This window comes from Electrophorus electricus, chromosome 21 (genome assembly GCF_013358815.1).
Source record: "Electrophorus electricus isolate fEleEle1 chromosome 21, fEleEle1.pri, whole genome shotgun sequence".
Taxonomy (NCBI): Eukaryota; Metazoa; Chordata; class Actinopteri; order Gymnotiformes; family Gymnotidae; genus Electrophorus; species Electrophorus electricus.
This window is the reverse complement of record NC_049555.1, coordinates 5,831,336-5,849,153: the sequence shown is the minus strand read 5'-3', so window position 1 is coordinate 5,849,153 and position 17,818 is coordinate 5,831,336. Positions and strand designations below refer to the sequence as shown.

General features: G+C 46.4%; 1 protein-coding gene and 1 long non-coding RNA gene across 2 annotated transcripts; one reads left to right on the top strand and one right to left on the bottom strand.

Annotated features, from left to right (window-relative positions):
* Window positions 1-2,537: 2,537 nt before the first annotated feature.
* LOC113581462 lies at window positions 2,538-9,260 on the bottom strand. The gene is made up of 3 exons (XR_003411070.2): window positions 8,879-9,260; window positions 6,020-6,192; window positions 2,538-3,747 (listed from the first exon to the last, which is right to left on the bottom strand). It is a non-coding gene; the product is annotated as an uncharacterized LOC113581462 (long non-coding RNA).
* Window positions 7,453-17,679, top strand: rnd3a (Rho family GTPase 3a). The gene is made up of 5 exons (XM_027016625.2): window positions 7,453-7,792; window positions 7,910-7,997; window positions 13,076-13,185; window positions 14,118-14,252; window positions 14,902-17,679. Exons 1-5 carry the CDS (start codon window positions 7,643-7,645, stop codon window positions 15,148-15,150), a joined length of 732 nt encoding a protein of 243 aa, XP_026872426.1. The 5' UTR covers window positions 7,453-7,642; the 3' UTR covers window positions 15,151-17,679.
* The last annotated feature ends 139 nt before the right edge of the window (window positions 17,680-17,818 follow it).

Below are 17,818 nucleotides of genomic sequence, written 5' to 3'. Positions count from 1 at the left end.
ACATCCCAGCTATAGAGTCCCAACATTGGACTGAGCCCATACATCTGCACTAGGGATGTGCAATATATTATTTGTTAATCATTATCGCAATACTAGACTTTGCGATACTGCTTTCACACACACAAAAAAATTGCATCTTGCATATGAGCCCTCACATATTTTGTTTTTCATATATTGTAAACATCATGACCACACTCAACACTCTCGGTCATTCCAGATGACCGTGGGTGTTTTGATGAATCACGGCATTCAGACAGTCCAAGAAGCATAGATGAATTTAGGTGAAGTATTGCAGTCTTCAGCCATATCCGTGTTTTAATGTACACAAGGCACCCTACAATCGAACTATATGCTACTGTGTCTATACTGTGCAAATGCTTCAGAGCGTTTGTGCAAGAGAAGGAGGACTGCAGCGAATGTGCAATATGAGAGCGAGAGAGCGAGAGAGAGACAAATGAGGAAGGAGAAAAGAAAAACAATAAAGGTAAGAGATGAGAGAGAAAAGAGAGAAACTGAATGTATATGAGAAATAGAAGAGGGAGAGGAGAAGGACCCTGAGAATGGAGAGATAAGACGAAAGAGATTTTGCAGTGTTTAAATACACTGCCTGGCCAAAAAAAGGTCACACTCTAATATTTTGTTGGCCCACCTTTAGCTTTGGTTACGGCACACATTTGCTGTGGCAACGTTTCCATAAGCTTCTGCAATGTCACAACATTTATTTCTGCCCAGAGTTGCATTAATTTTTCCCCAAGATCTTGCATTGATGATGGGAGATTTGGACCACTGTGCAAATTCTTCTCCAGCACATCCCAAAGATTTTCAATGGGGTTCAGGTCTGGACTCTGTGGTGGCCAATCCATGTGTGAAAATGATGTCTCATGCTCCCTGAACCACTCTTTCACAATTTGAGCCCGATGAATCCTGGCATTGTCATCTTGGAATATGCCCATGCCATTAGGGAAGAAAAAATCCATTGATGGAATAACCTGGTCGTTCAGTATATTCAGGTAGTCAGCGGACCTCATTCTTTGGGCACATAACGTTGCTGAACCTAGACCTCACCAACTGCAGCAACCCCAGATCATAGAACTGCCCCGATGGGCTTGTACGGTAGGCACTAGGCATGATGGGTGCATCACTTCAGCCGCCTCTCTTTTTACCCTGATGCGCCCATCACTCTGAAACGGTAAATCTGGACTCATCAGACCACATGACCTTCTTCCATTGCTCCAGAGTCCAATCTTTATGCTCCCTAGCAAATCAAAGCCGTTTTTGCCAGTTAGCCTCACTGACAAGTGGTTTTCTTGGTTTTCTTAAGACTACCCAGCTGTTTAGTCCCAATCCCTTGAGTTCCCTTCGCATTGTGTGTGGAAATGCGCTTACTTTCACTATTAAACATATTCCTGAGTTCGTCTGTTGTGTTTCTACGATTTGATTTCACCGTGTTTAAGTGATCGCCGATCACGATCATTCAAGATTTTTTTTCGACCACATTCCTTCCTCGAAGATGATATTTCCCCACTGTCCTTCCACTTTTTAATAATGCGTTGGACAGTTCCTAACCTGATTTTAGTAGTTTCAGCAATCTCCTTAGATGTTTTCTCTGCTTGATGCATGCCAATAATCTGACCCTTCTGAAACAGATTAACAACTTTTCCACGACCACAGGATGTGTCTTTCGACATGACTGTTTAACAAATGAGAAGCTACTCACTGCATCAGTTAGGGTTAAATAACTTGTTGCCCGCTGAAACATAATCACCCATGCAGTAATTATCCAATGGGAGGCTCTTACCAATTTGCTTAGTTAAATCCAGGTGGTGTATGTACTGCAGGTTTATGTGTTGAGATCATTTAATTATTGTGTATGTATGTGTAAGTGTGTGAACTCATATAATCCTAACCTGCGTCGTAAAACTGCAACCAGACAAACATCAAAAACATGGCACGACCCCAGTCTTTGGTGCCTAATGACCTCAGTTATTACAACACACACACACACATACACACTCACTTCCTTAAAACCTGCTGAGGGTCTGAGAGCACTTAAGGAGATCAAAGGCTGCATGCCAGTGTGAGCTCCTAGTGAGAGCCTTGTAGTTTGGCTCCCTATGCACACACACACAAAGACCTCCATCAATGCAGGCCGCTGCGTAAGGCTATCAAAGAAAGGTGACAAAGGTGTTTGTGGAAAAGCCCGCACCCACACCCACACCCCCACCCGCACCCACAGACATGGAGAGATTGACAGGGGGAGAACAGAGAGTGAGGAAGTAAGAGCATGTGTGTGATTCGTTTCTTTTATCTGGGTGTGTGGTACGTGAACCCCCCCACCTTTAGGCTGCTGATGGCATACACTGAGAAGTCCTCATGGCTGCAGCTTTCATACTGCATATACCTCCTCACCGCTGTTAAATTACATCTTCAAGGGTTCATTTGAGTCCACTTTACCTCCTTATGGTGTTACACTGAAAATGAACCATGTACGAGTTAATTTAAATCAAGAAGATTCATTTTACTGTGTGGGCCCTACTGCCAAGATATGATTGCTAACCCAGTAGAGAGATGAGACTGCGGTAATGATTATCTGTTACTTATCAGTCTGAGATGTGAATGGGTTTATAATGAGATGTGACATTTCTAGATGTGGAGTTGATGAAGCATCTCATCTTATCAACATCAGAGAGATAAAGATGAGATTTGCACAAAATGGTATGTGTCACAGTAATCTGTGCTTTTCAAAGCCCACGCGACACTAGCAAGCAGGTCTGGTTCAGAGAGGCGTGCTATCAGTATGACAACATCAATGACTAGCGCACTGGGTCCCATGTGGAAAGGTCCATGTCTTCACATCAGCCCACCGCTACAAAATCAAGCATTACAGACGTTTTGTTACCTGATTCACTAGGTTACAGAACTCTTCCTGCCCGTTACATGAGCAGGGTCCCGTAATAGTCCATGCCAGCCTCAAGCAGGAACCGTTACATGAGCAGAGTCCCTTAATAGTCCTCGCCAGCCTCGAGCATGGTCCCATTACATGAGCAGGGTTCTGTATCAGGCTTCGCCAGGCTCGAACAGGGTCCCGTTACATGAGCAGGGTCCTGTAATAGTCCTTGCCAGTCTCAAGCAGGAACCGTTACATGAGCAGAGTCCCTTAATAGTCCTCGCCAGCCTCGAGCATGGTCCCATTACATGAGCAGGGTTCTGTAACAGGCCTCGCCAGGCTTGAACAGGGTCCCGTTACATGAGCAGGGTCCCGTAATAGTCCTCGCCAGCCTCGAGCAGGATCCGTTACATGAGCAGGGTCCTGTAACAGGCCTTACCAGGCTCGAGCAGGGTCCTGTTACATGAGCAAGGTCCCGTAATAGTCCTTGCCAGCCTCGAGCAGGATCCGTTACATGAGCAGGGTCCTGTAACAGGCCTCGCCAGCCTCAAGCAGGGTCCCATTACATGAGCAGGGTCCTGTTACAGGCCTTGCCAGCCTCTGCCTTATTCCCACATCAGGCATGAAGCGATTGGATAGCGTTTTCTGTGCTGAATGGGACATGTGTTTTTCCCAGTGCTGGCTTCCTTGGCTCCCCTCAGACATCGAGAAACATCCGGGAATGCCGCTTTATCTCAGTGTTTCCTGGAGACCTGGAGCTGATGGGTTTTGGCTGCGGAACCCAGGTGGGGGCTTCCTCTTTGGTCGAGTCAGAAGAAGATGCCTGTCTCAGAAATCCTCCCTTCTGAGCCAAGTGCTGTCTGGAGTTATGAGAAAGAAACTAAGTGAGGTTGAAGGACACATGTCTGATTCAAACCTGTTAGTCCTCATCTGAGATTAAGGCCTACATTAGTCCTCGTCTGAAATTAAATCTTGCATTAGTCCTCACCCTGAGATTAAAGTGTGCATTAATCATGATCTGAGATTAAAGCTTGCATTAGCGCTCATCTGCTTTACTCCTCATCTGAGACGTTTCCTCTGATGCACAACTCCAAAACGGGTTGTTTTTTCCACGTTTTGTTACGAAGACTGCAGCCATTATATTCTAATCATTGTTCCTGAAGTCAGGTCTTATTTTTCAAACATTCCTGACAGACTTTTTTTTTTACAATGACTTCCTCCTGTCTTGCTGAATATCTGTGAGAATTTGACTAGAGCTAAAGTGCAGTGCAGGTCCTAACCGAATCATAGACATAGTTCCCTTATGTCATTTATGTTCAGAATTCAACATGTACTGCAATGGCTTCAAGGCACATTTTAACTGCCCCAGTGTAATTATGTGTAATGCTGGTGATTATGTAGGATAGTGGAGAGTACACTATAGCTCACCCTGGGGGTTACATAAGCATGCTCATATGTCGGCCTGTCAAATCTTATTTAACAGAGATGGGCTGATCGCCGCTGAGGTCTGACCTTGCGCAATGTGCTCCTCATTTGGAGTAACAACGTGGCTGTACTGTAATGATCTCTTAATTAACATTTTGGCCTCTGATGGCAAATTAAAGCCAGATCTTGATGACCTGACGTGGGAGGTTGTCCCCTACCTTTGATGGAAATCTTAAGTCATCCATTTAGGTGGGGATGCAACTAATCTATTTGCAGTTAGGGGAAGGAAACCCCCCCTCAGCCAATGTACACATGTGCACATATGCAAACACTTTACCACACACTTCATGTTTCCTGTATAATTATGACAGTCCATGGCAGACAGCTAGGGTAAATTAAAGATGCATAGAGCAGTGGTGTTAACAAGGTTGAATTAATTAGTGAAATAATGATGGATTGTTAATCTTTGAGTCTTGTCCTATAGCCTGTTTTAATGGTTATAATATTGTGTACATTTTTATAGCTCTGGGTCTGTTGAGCCTCAGATCCTCAGTTTCTTTGCTCAGGGTGGGTGGGGTCACACATTCCATGCAACACCTGTAATATGAGCACCCTGTCTGTACACACACACACACACACACACACACATCCCCACCCTGTCCCATTCCCACACTGCAACCCGATGCCTTTTAAGATCATCCGCTCCCTGATCAGGAAAAAGAATGTGTGCATGTGTGTGTGTATGTGGTGTGTGCGTGTTAGCTCTCATTGGACTACTAATGGATGGCTACACACGGATCTTGTGTGTTCCACGGCTATTGAATTGCGTTCTGGTTTGAGTTCCCATTCTTTCCTTTACACTTCCTGTCCCTGTCACCTTTCCGAAAGGACAGCCGGGGGAACAGCAGCTGTGCGGGAGCAGCGCAGACATCAGCAGCCTCCCTTACTAAACAGCTATCGTCATCATGGGGCGTGAAGTAGAAATATTAAACAAACAGCTCTGTTGAACATGTCTCACTGCACACCACACGCCATGGACAATCAACACTTGTCACTGCTGAGTGCTTTAGTCCAAACACCTACTTTCTACCTACACACACTGGCTCTTGTCTTATAGAAGAATTTTACTAGTAGACAATTCTGCACCATTAGCTTGTCATCTATACCAAGTGGACGAAACATAATGTAATGAAGCTTGGACTGTTTATTAGCTGGGCCACAGAAGGAGGATGGATTCCCTCTTGAGTTCTGATCCTCCCAAGGATCCTTCCTTAATTCTGCCCAGGGAGTTTTTCCTTGCCACTGTCGCCTCTGGCTTGCTCATTATAGATTTGGACCCATACATGCATAAAGCTGCTTTGTGACAACCTGTGTTGTAAAAAGCTCTATATAAATAAATAATCTTCATCTGACTTGACTCAGGTGCCATCTACCTCATTTATAACAGCTCCGTGTCTAACCACAACCTCCATGCCGGTACTGGGATTAGTGTGGTTGTGGGTGTTGACCCGGTACAGGTGGGTCAGGCACAGCAAGGTCGGTGGGTTTTGTTTTGTTTTTGTTCTTGTGTCGGTGTCACTGCTGGTGTGAAAATGGCCTCATTATTAATATATTCTAATAGGTAACTTAATAATAGTGGCTGGTAAGTGTATTGATCTGTATACAGATTTATTAGATAGAGGTGATGAGTAGTCTATTATAACATACATTTATACTACACCATTAAGTCCAGCACAGTGAATTCTGGTCAGAGAATTGAGCAACTTTAAAGCTCAGAGGAAGTGCTCACTGGTGTCCCCGTCCTGGTAGCCTTTGTCCCATGCTGGTAGAGAGGACACATGACCCTTATGACAGGCCGGAACAAGCCCTGGAAAAATGAGCTGCAACGCAGAGAATAAAATGAGTGCATTGCTCTGTATGCATTAGAGATGTGCAAAGTATCACTTGTTAATACTTACTGCAGAGTTTGCCTGTGCAATATAGATATCCCAACATGCTGTTTTCGTCCTAATATGAATGCGAGCCAACATCAGTATCGAATAACGAGAAGCTGGCACAGAACTTTACACAGATGAAAGCTGACACATAATAAACGCCACGCGTCCCTCTGAAAGCTCTTCCTCCGGATGTGGCCCTCGCAAGAATGCTGCAACACACACCCCTGGTGTCCCCACACCGGCATCAGAGGCTTCTAGACACAAGCCCATGAGATCCTGCGTAGCAAAATGGCAACTGCCCTGTCGGCTAACATACACCGTTCTCATCACTGGTGTGCTGGCTACACCTACACACTGTGAGTTTTAACTGCATACAAGTATTAAAGGTGTAAAATGACTTATTTACTTATCCCTGTCTATGCTATTAGTCTGTATTATCAGACATTTGATGTTATTCTGAGTCTCACCCTTCCAGTACATAGCTGCTTAGGTAATAGTCTATAAATAAAAGGGCTGTTGGGTAGGTTTGATTAAACTGACTACCTGTCCTGTAATAAATAGAAACTATTAGGCAGCCTGGCAGTTATCTTGTCAGTCTCGCTATTACAGAACCCCCCCCCCGCCGCTTCTAGCTTCCATGACAATTTCCATGGCAAAGATGGGACCGCAAGGGTTTTTTGTGCCATTTATGTTTTGCACTGTTGGCACAGGCTGTGTATATGAGGAATACTTTTCGGTTCGCTCCCACCGCTCGTGGACGCATTGCACTCAGAAAACAGAGTGAACGCGCAATCGCGCTTCTTCTAGGACAACATAACACACACGAAACTAGTCGAAACGTGAAGTGGCTTTCTTCATTCGTGTAAATCGCCTCTTCAGACGGAAGAATGTAGCGCCGTACTGTTTCCGTCACGTGTGACTTGCTTTTCTGGCGAGCAGCCGCGCGGCAACAAGCGTGAAACTGAGTAGCGCGCTCCCAACTCTAGGCGTGGGAGCTCGCGCCGGCCTCTTTTGCATTGTCTTTATCGGCTCTTATAGGCTCAAAGTTCCGCTGTTAAACTGACCTGAGGCCAGTTTTACCGATTCACTTATAATGGCTTGTCCAAGCAAAAGCGGTCACAGGATTTGATGCATTATTGGAAAAGCACAAAGCCTGCGCGTGACGGGCGGAGGGAGGAGGCGGAGCAGCCGTGTTGTTGGAAGGGCAGTGATTGGTTGCAACACCGCGTATAAAACGCCGGCGCACCGTGAACCCGGAGTTTGGGATTTCGGTAACCGAAGGACGTAACGGGGAGTCACGGGGAGGAAGAGCCCACGCGCAGCCGAAGCCGCTCTTCTCTTTGCTCCTCTCCGGTGCCTTTACGGACTCCTCTTAAAAAAAAAGAGATCATCAATGAAAGAGCGAAGGACATGCCAGAAACTGCCCCTTCAGTCCGGAATGGATCCGAGTCAGAGTGTTAAATGTAAGATAGTGGTCGTAGGGGACAGCCAGTGTGGGAAGACGGCCTTACTCCACGTTTTTGCAAAGGACTGCTTTCCAGAGGTAAGCCCACTTGCCTAAGATATGAGCGTAGTTACGTTTTTGTGTTATGCCATATGTTTGGTAATCATTCATCATTTGCTCAATGCGAACTGACTACATTCTGTCTTTTTTTTGTAGAATTATGTTCCCACCGTATTTGAAAATTACACAGCAAGTTTTGAAATTGACACACAAAGAATTGAACTCAGTCTGTGGGACACGTCAGGTAAGAATAAATAATTATGTTAGTTCATGTCGCTGATTTATAGCGTAATTTTATAGTCATTTTAACTATACGATATTGCGCTTTCAATATAATTACCTTACAACACGCGAAATGTAGTCATACCTTTTCCCTTGACATGTACCGATGTCATTTTAGAGAAGTTGGAGAAGACTGCTTTAAATGAAATGATTCATATAAATCCTGTTTAGCAGTCATCAGTAGGAAGCGGCTGGGTGTTGTTGGGTGTGTAGTTCCTACCCGGATGACCCTGGCATGCCCCGGCGTGCTGGGTGTGGGTGTGTGTGCACAGCCGCGGTAATGTCGCTATTGGGTCAATAGTTCCGACTTTGCCGCATCTTAAGCGTCGTGACGTTTGTTTTAGGCTCGTCCTTCTCCTCCCGGCGCGTCACACTACCAAATATTTAGGACTTTCTTAAATGTTTGTAACGGACAGTTCAACAGCCGGCCAGATAAGACAGCAGCGGCAGGCGCAGTTGTTCCTAGTCCATCGCGAACACACACACACACACACACACACACACACACACACACACACACACACACACACCCATAGGGGTGTGTCTCATTATAGGGTGTGACGAGAACGTGACTGCAGTATCACTCCTGTGTTCGTGTAGGAACTAGGAGGAATGGAAGCTGTATCCATGAGTAAACTGCTGCCCGTATCGATTTACTAGCTGTAAGGGAATGCACGAACATGGTTGGGTTCTGACTGCTTACATGAAGTATAGCTTACAATGTGGAAATTTACTCATGCTAAAATCAGGCTGTCTGGTCATGCCTGCGCCGCTATCCCTGTACCTCGCGCGTGTGTAAGTATGTTTGTGTGTAGATTAGTGTGGGTGACTTTTCATGCTCACCGAAGGTTCCCCAGGAGGCCTCATTCCTGCAGCCTGCTACCAATTTGCTCACTCAGCCTGACAACTTTTCTGACCCTCTTGCGGTCTGCTGTCTCGCAGATCCCGGATTCATTCCGTCTTTTCTCTTGGGTAGAGCGTAGCGGCCTGTCGGGCTGCTTTTGTGTGGAGCCTGACCAGCCTGGCCGATGAAGCCTTACTGAGGCTGCCCGCGCTGACGCCGTCCTCGAGTCCTGTGCTTCTCTGGGTTTCCCCATTTCCTTCCTTTTTTTTAACGCTACTCGTGGATTTAATGGCTTTAGCGGTTGCGAATGACTTGCTTAGGATTTAGAACGGACGCGATTAAAATTCCCAGGTGCTTAGTGTGAGATGGATCTAGTGATAACTGTGGGGCTGCGCTGCGCGCACTAGACGCGCATTATCATTAAAACCCTTTAATTTTCGTTGGTATATAAGTGTATATAGAGGTAATAACAAATTAGTAACTTGTACATTTAGTAACATGCTGCACAAATGCATTTCAATATTGGGGTGATGGGTGAGAAGGAGGGAGAGAACAGAACAGTATCAGTCTTACAGTATCACAGGACAGTGACTGTGTTGGCAAGAGAGTTCTTATTGTGTCTTAATCACAGTGCTTGGTACTGTTAATCAATGCAGCGATTATTAATTTGCTTCCAAAGCTTTCGCCATGGTTAAGGTCATCCTAATCCAGTAGAAAGAACAGTTCTACACCATTTATTAATGGTAATTGTGAGTTGTTGGTGAACACTTTCATCTTAAATCTTATTATGTCGTTTCCAGACTGATACCACTGACTCCAGTTCCTAATGGTTTGCCTTTTCCTGTCCCATTCTTCTTTCATCTCTCTCTCTCTCTCTCTCTCTCTCTCTCTCTGTCTCTCTCTCTCCTGTTGTGGTGTACAGTAAGATACTCTCATGTCTGAATAGCAGGCTGGTTGTCGTCTGTCCTCTTGGTTTCTTCTCATTGTGTTGCTGGAAGAGACACAGCTGCAGCCCCATCAACCCCACCACAATGCTTCAACCCCACCCACCACTCAGTCAGCGAATCGCAACCCTTTCCACCACTCAGTCAGCCAATCGCAACCTCCTTCATTACTCAGCTGGCTCGTTGTGACCCTTCCCACTAAGTCTATTGATCATCCTGATTTCAGACACATTTTCATCCCTCAGTGCTGTTTCTCTTTCTGATGGTGTTCAGTCTGACATTTGCTCATTTCTGATACATCTTGTTTTCAGATTTAGATTAAAAAAAAACCTAACTTGTAAAAAATATTAGTTTTATGTAAATGTTGACTTTAGTTCTCCGCAGCTTTTAAACTCCACGTAGATCTACTGCCTGACAGCGTGAATGTTTTACGGCACATCAGACACAGTGCTTTAGAATGACCTGTCTGAGACAAGAGACCACCTCCAGCCTGTGTGTGTTGTGTGTGTGTGTGTGTGTGTGTTGTTTGTGTTGTGTGTGTGCGCGGATGTGTGTGTTGTGTATGTGTGTGTGTGTGTGTGTGTGTGTGTGTGTGTGTGAGATGGAAACAGAAGCTACTCCCTACTGACTCTATCAGTCAGTCTTTCCTGACTTTAGACCTCCCACCCTCCTTCTCTCTAAGACCCTTACTGATAACCCCCATGACCCCTGCAGTCAGAAAGGCTTTAAAGACCCCCCCTCCACACACACACACACACTGCTGGCCCTCATAAATGTCTTTGTGTTATCTGTGGAACAGATAATATGCTCAGACACCCGGTATGGTCCTCATTAAGTCTTGCCCGGGAGCCTGGTAAACTCAGCTGTTTGCCCCTGACCGCTCTCTGTCTTTACTGTGCTGGCTGACAAATGTGCTTCTCTCGCCTGCCCGGCTGTTCAGAGCAGCACTGGCTGAGCGGCTCCCTGCTGCTCAGTGTCCCAGCGCCCAGGGCTTTTTCCTGATTGAATGGCACTTTGATGGACTTTGATTTTGATTTGGTTATGGAGAAGGCTCAGCTAGTAAATGATGAGAGTGGAACTTCCAGCGTTCCAGAACGGAACTCGGCTTCTTTTAGGAAAGAGAAGATTCTGGAGGATGACTTGGAATATAATGAGAAGATAATAGAGTGGTGTTATTTGGGGTTTCTTTATGGCTAATGAAAGCTAATTACTTCATTTTGTCAGTGTATGGTGTTTTTTTTCAGTGTCTTCTGTGTGAAGATGTTTCATATAGATTTGTTAGGTCTCTGGTTCTGCCAGAAGGTTTACTGGGGCTTTAGAATTTAAATACTTCTATTATTAACTAAAATCATCTTCCTGTGTGACTGGTCTGAGGTCAGTAACTGGTCTGAGGTCAGTGACTGGTCTGAGGTCACTGCTTGTGCTGGACTCCAGGCTCAGGAGAGCGGGTCATTACTCTGAGCTGAGTGGCCAAGACCTGCATGCCTCACATACCACAGACGGCAAGGTTCCCGCCACCGGCCTGCCCGACAAAGACGCCCATTGTGGCCCAGGGAAGGGGTGTGGGGGTGTTGTAATGGTGGAGGAGTGTGTTGTGAGACAGAAATGTTGTATGGCTGAGGATTATGAGGATTCTCACCTTGTTGGCCGGCATGCGTGATGGCATTTCAAAAAGCTCGTCTCCTCTGTTTGTGAATGAAATGTGTGATATTGCTTTTGCGCTGTTAGCAGCCATTTGGAATGTGTAACTTACAGGTTAAGCTCATAATGTTGATCTTATAGCGCCAGCACACACACCACTGAACAGGGAGTTACTATATGACCAGAACTCTGTATCACACACACCACTGAACAGGGAGTTACTATAGCACCACAACTCTGTAGCACACACACCAATGAACAGGGAGCTACTATAGGACCAGAACTCTGTAGCACACACACCACTGAACAGCAGCCTAAATCTTAAATCCACACTTTACTCCACAAGCTCCAGTGTGTGAGTGTGTGTGTGTTAGAGATCCAAGAGCACAGCTGAAGAAATCTCTGAGTAAGGAATGTTCTTCCTTCAAACATGTGGTGGTGTGGAATTACACACACACACATGTGCGCGCGTGCGCACACACACACACACACACACACACACACACACACACACACACACACACACACACACACACACACACACACACACACACAAACATATACATAGTTCCATACACAACCACATCCAGAGCCCTTTACCATCTGCTTAGGACATGATGTGGTCTATCAGTAATAAGCAAGTGCTTAATTACACTGTATGTAAAATTAAATATACAGCAAAGTCTCCTTAGTTCCTGAGGACTGGTCCATACGAAAGATTTTCATCGTCTTGTACTTCTCGCTCTCTCTCTCTCTCGCTCCTTCTCTGTCCCCCTCAGAGCCTCTAGTGAGTTGAGTGGACATATGATCAACATGGGTTTCCTCTTTGACTATGTACTCTTCATGCCTGGAATATTAATGGGTGAAGTAGGATGGTGGTGGTAAGCCCACCCCCATCCTGTGTTTGTGTGGTGCGTCGTATGTGAGGTGTGTGTGTGTGTGTTTTTCTGATTCAGAGCAGACCTCCCACGAGTCAGGTTAGAAACTAAATTCTCCAGATTCTTGGCTGAGAGGTCATTTTACATGTGGGTTGTAGTAAGTTTTCAAACCTCCTGTTTCTCTCTCTCTCTCTCTGTCCCACCAATACTGCTGCTTTTTACATCCCACACATTAAGAATTTTAATTTTGCCCAAACACTACTTGTTAGCAAAGGTTTCAGAGCTGTTGAGGTTTCCCCAGTGAGAGAGCGTGAAGTCTACTCACTGGTGTCTCCGCGTGTCTCGTACGGGCCTCACCTCCCCAAGTCTCGTACGGCCCTCACCTCCCCAAGTCTCGTACGGCCCTCACCTCCCCAAGTCTCGTACGGCCCTCACCTCCATAAGTCTCGTACGGCCCTCACATCCATGTATTGCTGGAACTCTAGACGGGACTCAGTAAACCGTCTAACAGCAGAGTGTCTGTTATGCCTGAACTTTTGGAATGTCTAATATCTCCTAATCTCTGTTTAGTGGCAGGCCTGAGTACTTCCTCTTTTAGTTTACTCGGAATCAGATTTCTGTTCAGTGTGTGTGTTTGCATGCATATGCGTATGTGAGTGTGTGTGTCTGCGTGTGTGTTTGTCCCTCCCATATGGTGACCGTTACTGTCCTTTCTGCCCGCTCTGCCCCCCAGGCTCACCGTATTACGACAACGTCAGGCCGCTCTCGTACCCAGACTCGGATGCTGTCATCGTGTGCTTCGACATCAGCCGCCCCGAGACTCTGGACAGTGTCCTCAAGAAGGTTAGCATGTCTCAGCAGGGTTGTTTCTTTGGTTGCTCGTCTCTCACTGTCGTGCGTTTTGGCTGACATGGTGACGCGTCCTGTTCTCTATCGACATACCCAAGCATGGCCTGCCTTTGTGTGGGCCTGGTTAAAATCTCCTCTCTCAGCATGTCTGGTTGGATTATGTGTCCCCAGTTCAGAGCAGGTGTTTTCTGGAAGTGTGTGTGCACCTGCAGAGCAAAAGATGCAGGAAAGCAGCACCGTCAGCATTAATGAAAGATTATCAGTAGAAGTCACCTCTTCAGGCAGGTCTGAGGTCGGCTTGTGGAATCCCTCTGCACTGGATAGGATGTGTAAACGCGGGTGGAAGCTGGTCCTAGGTCAGAGTGAAGGGTGCCTTCCGCAGTGAGCTCAGAGGGGACCATCAGGTGCTCTGGAGTGAAACGTGCTGCTGTGGATTATGGGAAAGGGAGAGAGATATCCACTCGTGTTTCCAAGCCAACAATCACCCGTGTGTGTCTGGGCCAACCTGATCCGGCAACCACAAAGAAGAGCCAAACTGCAGCACATTCACCAATATTGTACACTCACTCACATCCACACATACTCTGTCTCATACACACACACACACACACACACACACACACACACACACACACACACACACACACACACACACACACACACATCTTAGTCTTTGGTCTTCTGGGCAACAGAATGTGAATCACCTGTAGCACTGCATATATGAAAGCCAAAGGGGCGAGAAAACGATAGAGGGAGGAACTGCATGAGAGGCTTAAACTGAAAGAGACAGATCAATGAAAGGCATGACAGCAGAGGAGGGGAACAGCAGGAGAGGGTGTGTCCGGCGGGGAAAGGTAACGGGAGCCTCTTTTCGGCACCCTCCAGGTTCCTGCGGACCTCATTACTTGCTGTCTGTTTTCCTGCAGTGGAAAGGAGAAATCCAGGAATTCTGTCCCAACACCAAGATGCTGCTTGTCGGCTGCAAGTCGGACCTGAGGACAGACCTCACCACCTTGGTGGAGCTGTCCAATCACAGGCAGACTCCGGTGTCATATGACCAGGTAAGGACACAGCCATCGGACAAATGGGGCCAAACATTTTGCAAGCTTAGAACCAAACTCAAAGCCCAACCGTTCAGTGTATTTCTGTGACAGAAGTGTCTTTCGTTCCTAGATCAGCACGTGGCTGAAACTGAAAACATTGCCTCAAGGTCATTATCTCCTCTGGGGCACCTAAAGGGGTTTAGAGGCGTGAGCTACAACATTAGTCTGTGTGCAGCATCACTGTGCATAGCGCTCCCCATATTTGATGCAGACGGTTTGATTTTCTCAGTCTGTAATTAGCCCCTTGTTATGACTACGGGATCGTTAAGGACTTGGCTGTGTCATCTTGGCTTATCATCCCAGTCATTTTGAAAGCAATTACGATGCCGTAGTTGGTGAACGAAGGTTAAATTCAAGATCAAATGTAAGATGCTTCAGATTAAGAGCATGTCAGTCTTCATCAGATTGGAGGGAACAAACTGAATTAGGACTGGATTTGAAATGAAATCGGACATGGAGGAATCTAGCAATTTAAAAAAATGAACAAGGCTATTTGTTAATTGCTAATTACTGTCAGATTTGTGGTGATGATCTGGTGACAGTCTCTGTTTTCTCTCTCTCTCTCTCTCTCTCTCTCTCTCTCTCTCTCTCTCTCTCTCTCTCTCAGGGCTCTGCGATGGCTAAGCAGATCTCTGCCCCGTATATAGAGTGCTCAGCGCTGCAGTCAGAGAACAGTGTTCGGGACATTTTCCACATGGCGACGCTCGCCTGCGTCAACAAGAGCCACAAGAACGTGAAGCGCAGCAAATCTGCCCGCTCCACCAAGCGCATCTCACACATGCCCAGCAGACCGGACCTGGCTGCCGTGACAACGGACCTACGCAAGGAAAAAGCAAAGAGCTGCACAGTCATGTGACTGAATTTGAAGGAAGAAATGCATTCTGGGAAATGATGGGGGTGGGGGGTGTAGAGAAAGGAAGGGGAATTGTGGCTGTGGATGTCCCTCTATCCACACAAGATAAAGGTAGAGAGAGAGAGAGAGAGAGAGAGAGAGAGAGAGAGAGAGAGAGAGGGGTAGAGAGGGAAGCAGTGCACTTTAATCCCTTATTCCTCTTCTAGTTTTACGATTTGAGATGCATCCTTCCACTTCCTGTAGCCTAAGTGCTGACAGACCATGGAAACAGTCCTTAGGCCAAGCCCCACACACTCCCCCAATCTTATCCGCTCAAGCAAGAGGAAGTCACCTCTCTTAATGAGAAGCCTCGCTTCTGTCACCTTCAAGCAGCACAACTTCCTCTGAGAAGGATTTAGGAAGTGCTGCACATTACATACATCCTCCGTATGATGTAGCTGTGTCAAGGTTCAGAGGGGAGCTGTGTCAGGGTTCAGAGGGGAGCTGTGTCAGGGTTCAGAGGGGAGCTGTGTCAGGGTTCAGAGGGGAGCTGTGTCAGGGTTCAGTGGGGAGCTGTGTCAGGGTTCAGTGGGGAGCTGTGTCAGGATTCAGAGGAGCTGTGTCAGGGTTCATTGGGGAGCTGTGTCAGGGTTCAGTGGGGAGCTGTGTCAGGATTCAGAGGGGAGCTGTGTCAGGGTTCAGAGGGGAACTGTGTCAGGGTTCAGAGGGGAGCTGTGTCAGGGTTCAGAGGGGAGCTGTGTCAGGGTTCAGAGGGGAGCTGTGTCAGGGTTCAGTGGGGAGCTGTGTCAGGGTTCAGTGGGGAGCTGTGTCAGGATTCAGAGGGGAGGTGTGTCAGGGTTCAGAGGGGAGGTGTGTCAGGGTTCAGAGGGGAGGTGTGTCAGGGTTCAGAGGGGAGGTGTGTCAGGGTTCAGAGGGGAGGTGTGTCAGGATTCAGAGGGGAGGTGTGTCAGGGTTCAGTGGGGAGCTGTGTCTGGGACTTCTCTTAACATCTACTTTCACTGTTTCTTCAGTAGTGAGAGGGAATACAACTTCATGCTGGTACAGAAGAGGGAGACAGACAGACAGAGACAGACAGACACAAAGAGAGAGCGTTAACAGCAAAACAGGGAAAAAGTAAAAATGAGAGTGAGAATAAGGGGAAAGGAGATGTGTGTTGCCCTGGTGTGCTGAGGACAACCATCTTTCAGTTCTCCCTCTTCCTGTCACATATAGCATTAAAGAGAAGCAAAATGACTGGTGATCACTGTGGGTTGGACTTCCTGTCCTGGATAACTGCTCGTACAGTTGCTTGTTCTCTTTTTTATTTGTATTTTTTATAGCTGAGCACCGCAAAAGTTCTTGAGCACATTGCTTGTCACCATGGATACACAACTTCTAGCTCAATCGTAACCTATGTTGTAACCCCAAAAACAAACTTACTTTCTGAGGTTTTTTTTCTTCTAAAAACCAAAGAATCTATGTGTTTGGGTCCCAGATCCTGCACCGCCATCACTCTGAGATGGGTTGTGGTGAGTGTGTTTGTTCTCTGGGTCCTTCACCGTCGTTCCTCTGAGATGGGTCCTGCTTGCCTGTTCTCCGAGCTCGCTGAGTGATTGAGGTTAAGCCCACCACACAGACATCTCCTGACAGAAGAACCTGTGTCATACAGCTGCCCGTGGGCTCTTCTAAGACCTGTGACCAGCAGCCCAGACCGTGGCAGGACCGTGTGATGTGAGACAGATGCTACAGCACCCTGACATCATAGGTCATAGGTCATCCGTTCGCATGGCACATAGTGTGCTTTCCATTCGTGGCCTCGTTTGGTCATTATGCATATCTGCTGTCATCTGATTTGAAAGGCCAGATACATTATGAGGATTTAAACCATCAAATCTTAATGACTGAGTATTCGTTTGATATGTTTCGTTTGCTTTTTTGTCTGCTCGGTGAAGTGTGAAACGGCCTCTTGTGAGAGTGGGCTCTTCTCTGTCTCTTTCTTCTAAACTATGCAGTTCATTCTCTCTAGGAAAAAGACTGATAGACATGGAGGGAGAGAGAGAAAGAGGAGAGAGATAAAGAGATAGAGTGTAGTGTTCTTAGGACGGCTTCCCTCAGGCTTAAAGTTGGAGGCTAAAGCCAGATAAAATGAGCACTCAGCTCAAACTGATTGGCTGATCAGCTTGGAAGTTGATTGACTGAAATGCCTAGCAGGTCAGTAGCTGCACTTGGAAGTTGTGACATTTTACACAAAAAATGGACACTGTTTCTCGTGTGGTTTTCTATTCTCTCTTGAGCTAAAGATAGGCACTTTGTTCCGCTCTGGACTGATCTTCACATAGCCAGTATTACCACAAAACAGTTTGTATTTAAGTGTTAGTGAAAGAAAAATATGTAGGGAATGAAAGTTGCTTCAGAAGTAGGCAATGCCATTTTATTTTAATGAAATCTGTTTATGTTTGTTCTGTTCATGTTGCCACAATATTTATTGAACTGTTCTTTTGCTCTCCTAATAAATGTAGAAATTAATTAAAAGGAGTTTTTTTTTTAAAAATATGATACATTTTTTGTGTGCTTGCAGTGGTGAGTCATCAGGTGTGGGTATGGGCATATGTGTGTTTGAGTGAGAATAAGCGTGTGTTTGGGAGAGAGTGAGTGTGTGTGCACACCTGTGTGTCATTGCCCTGTGGTTTTC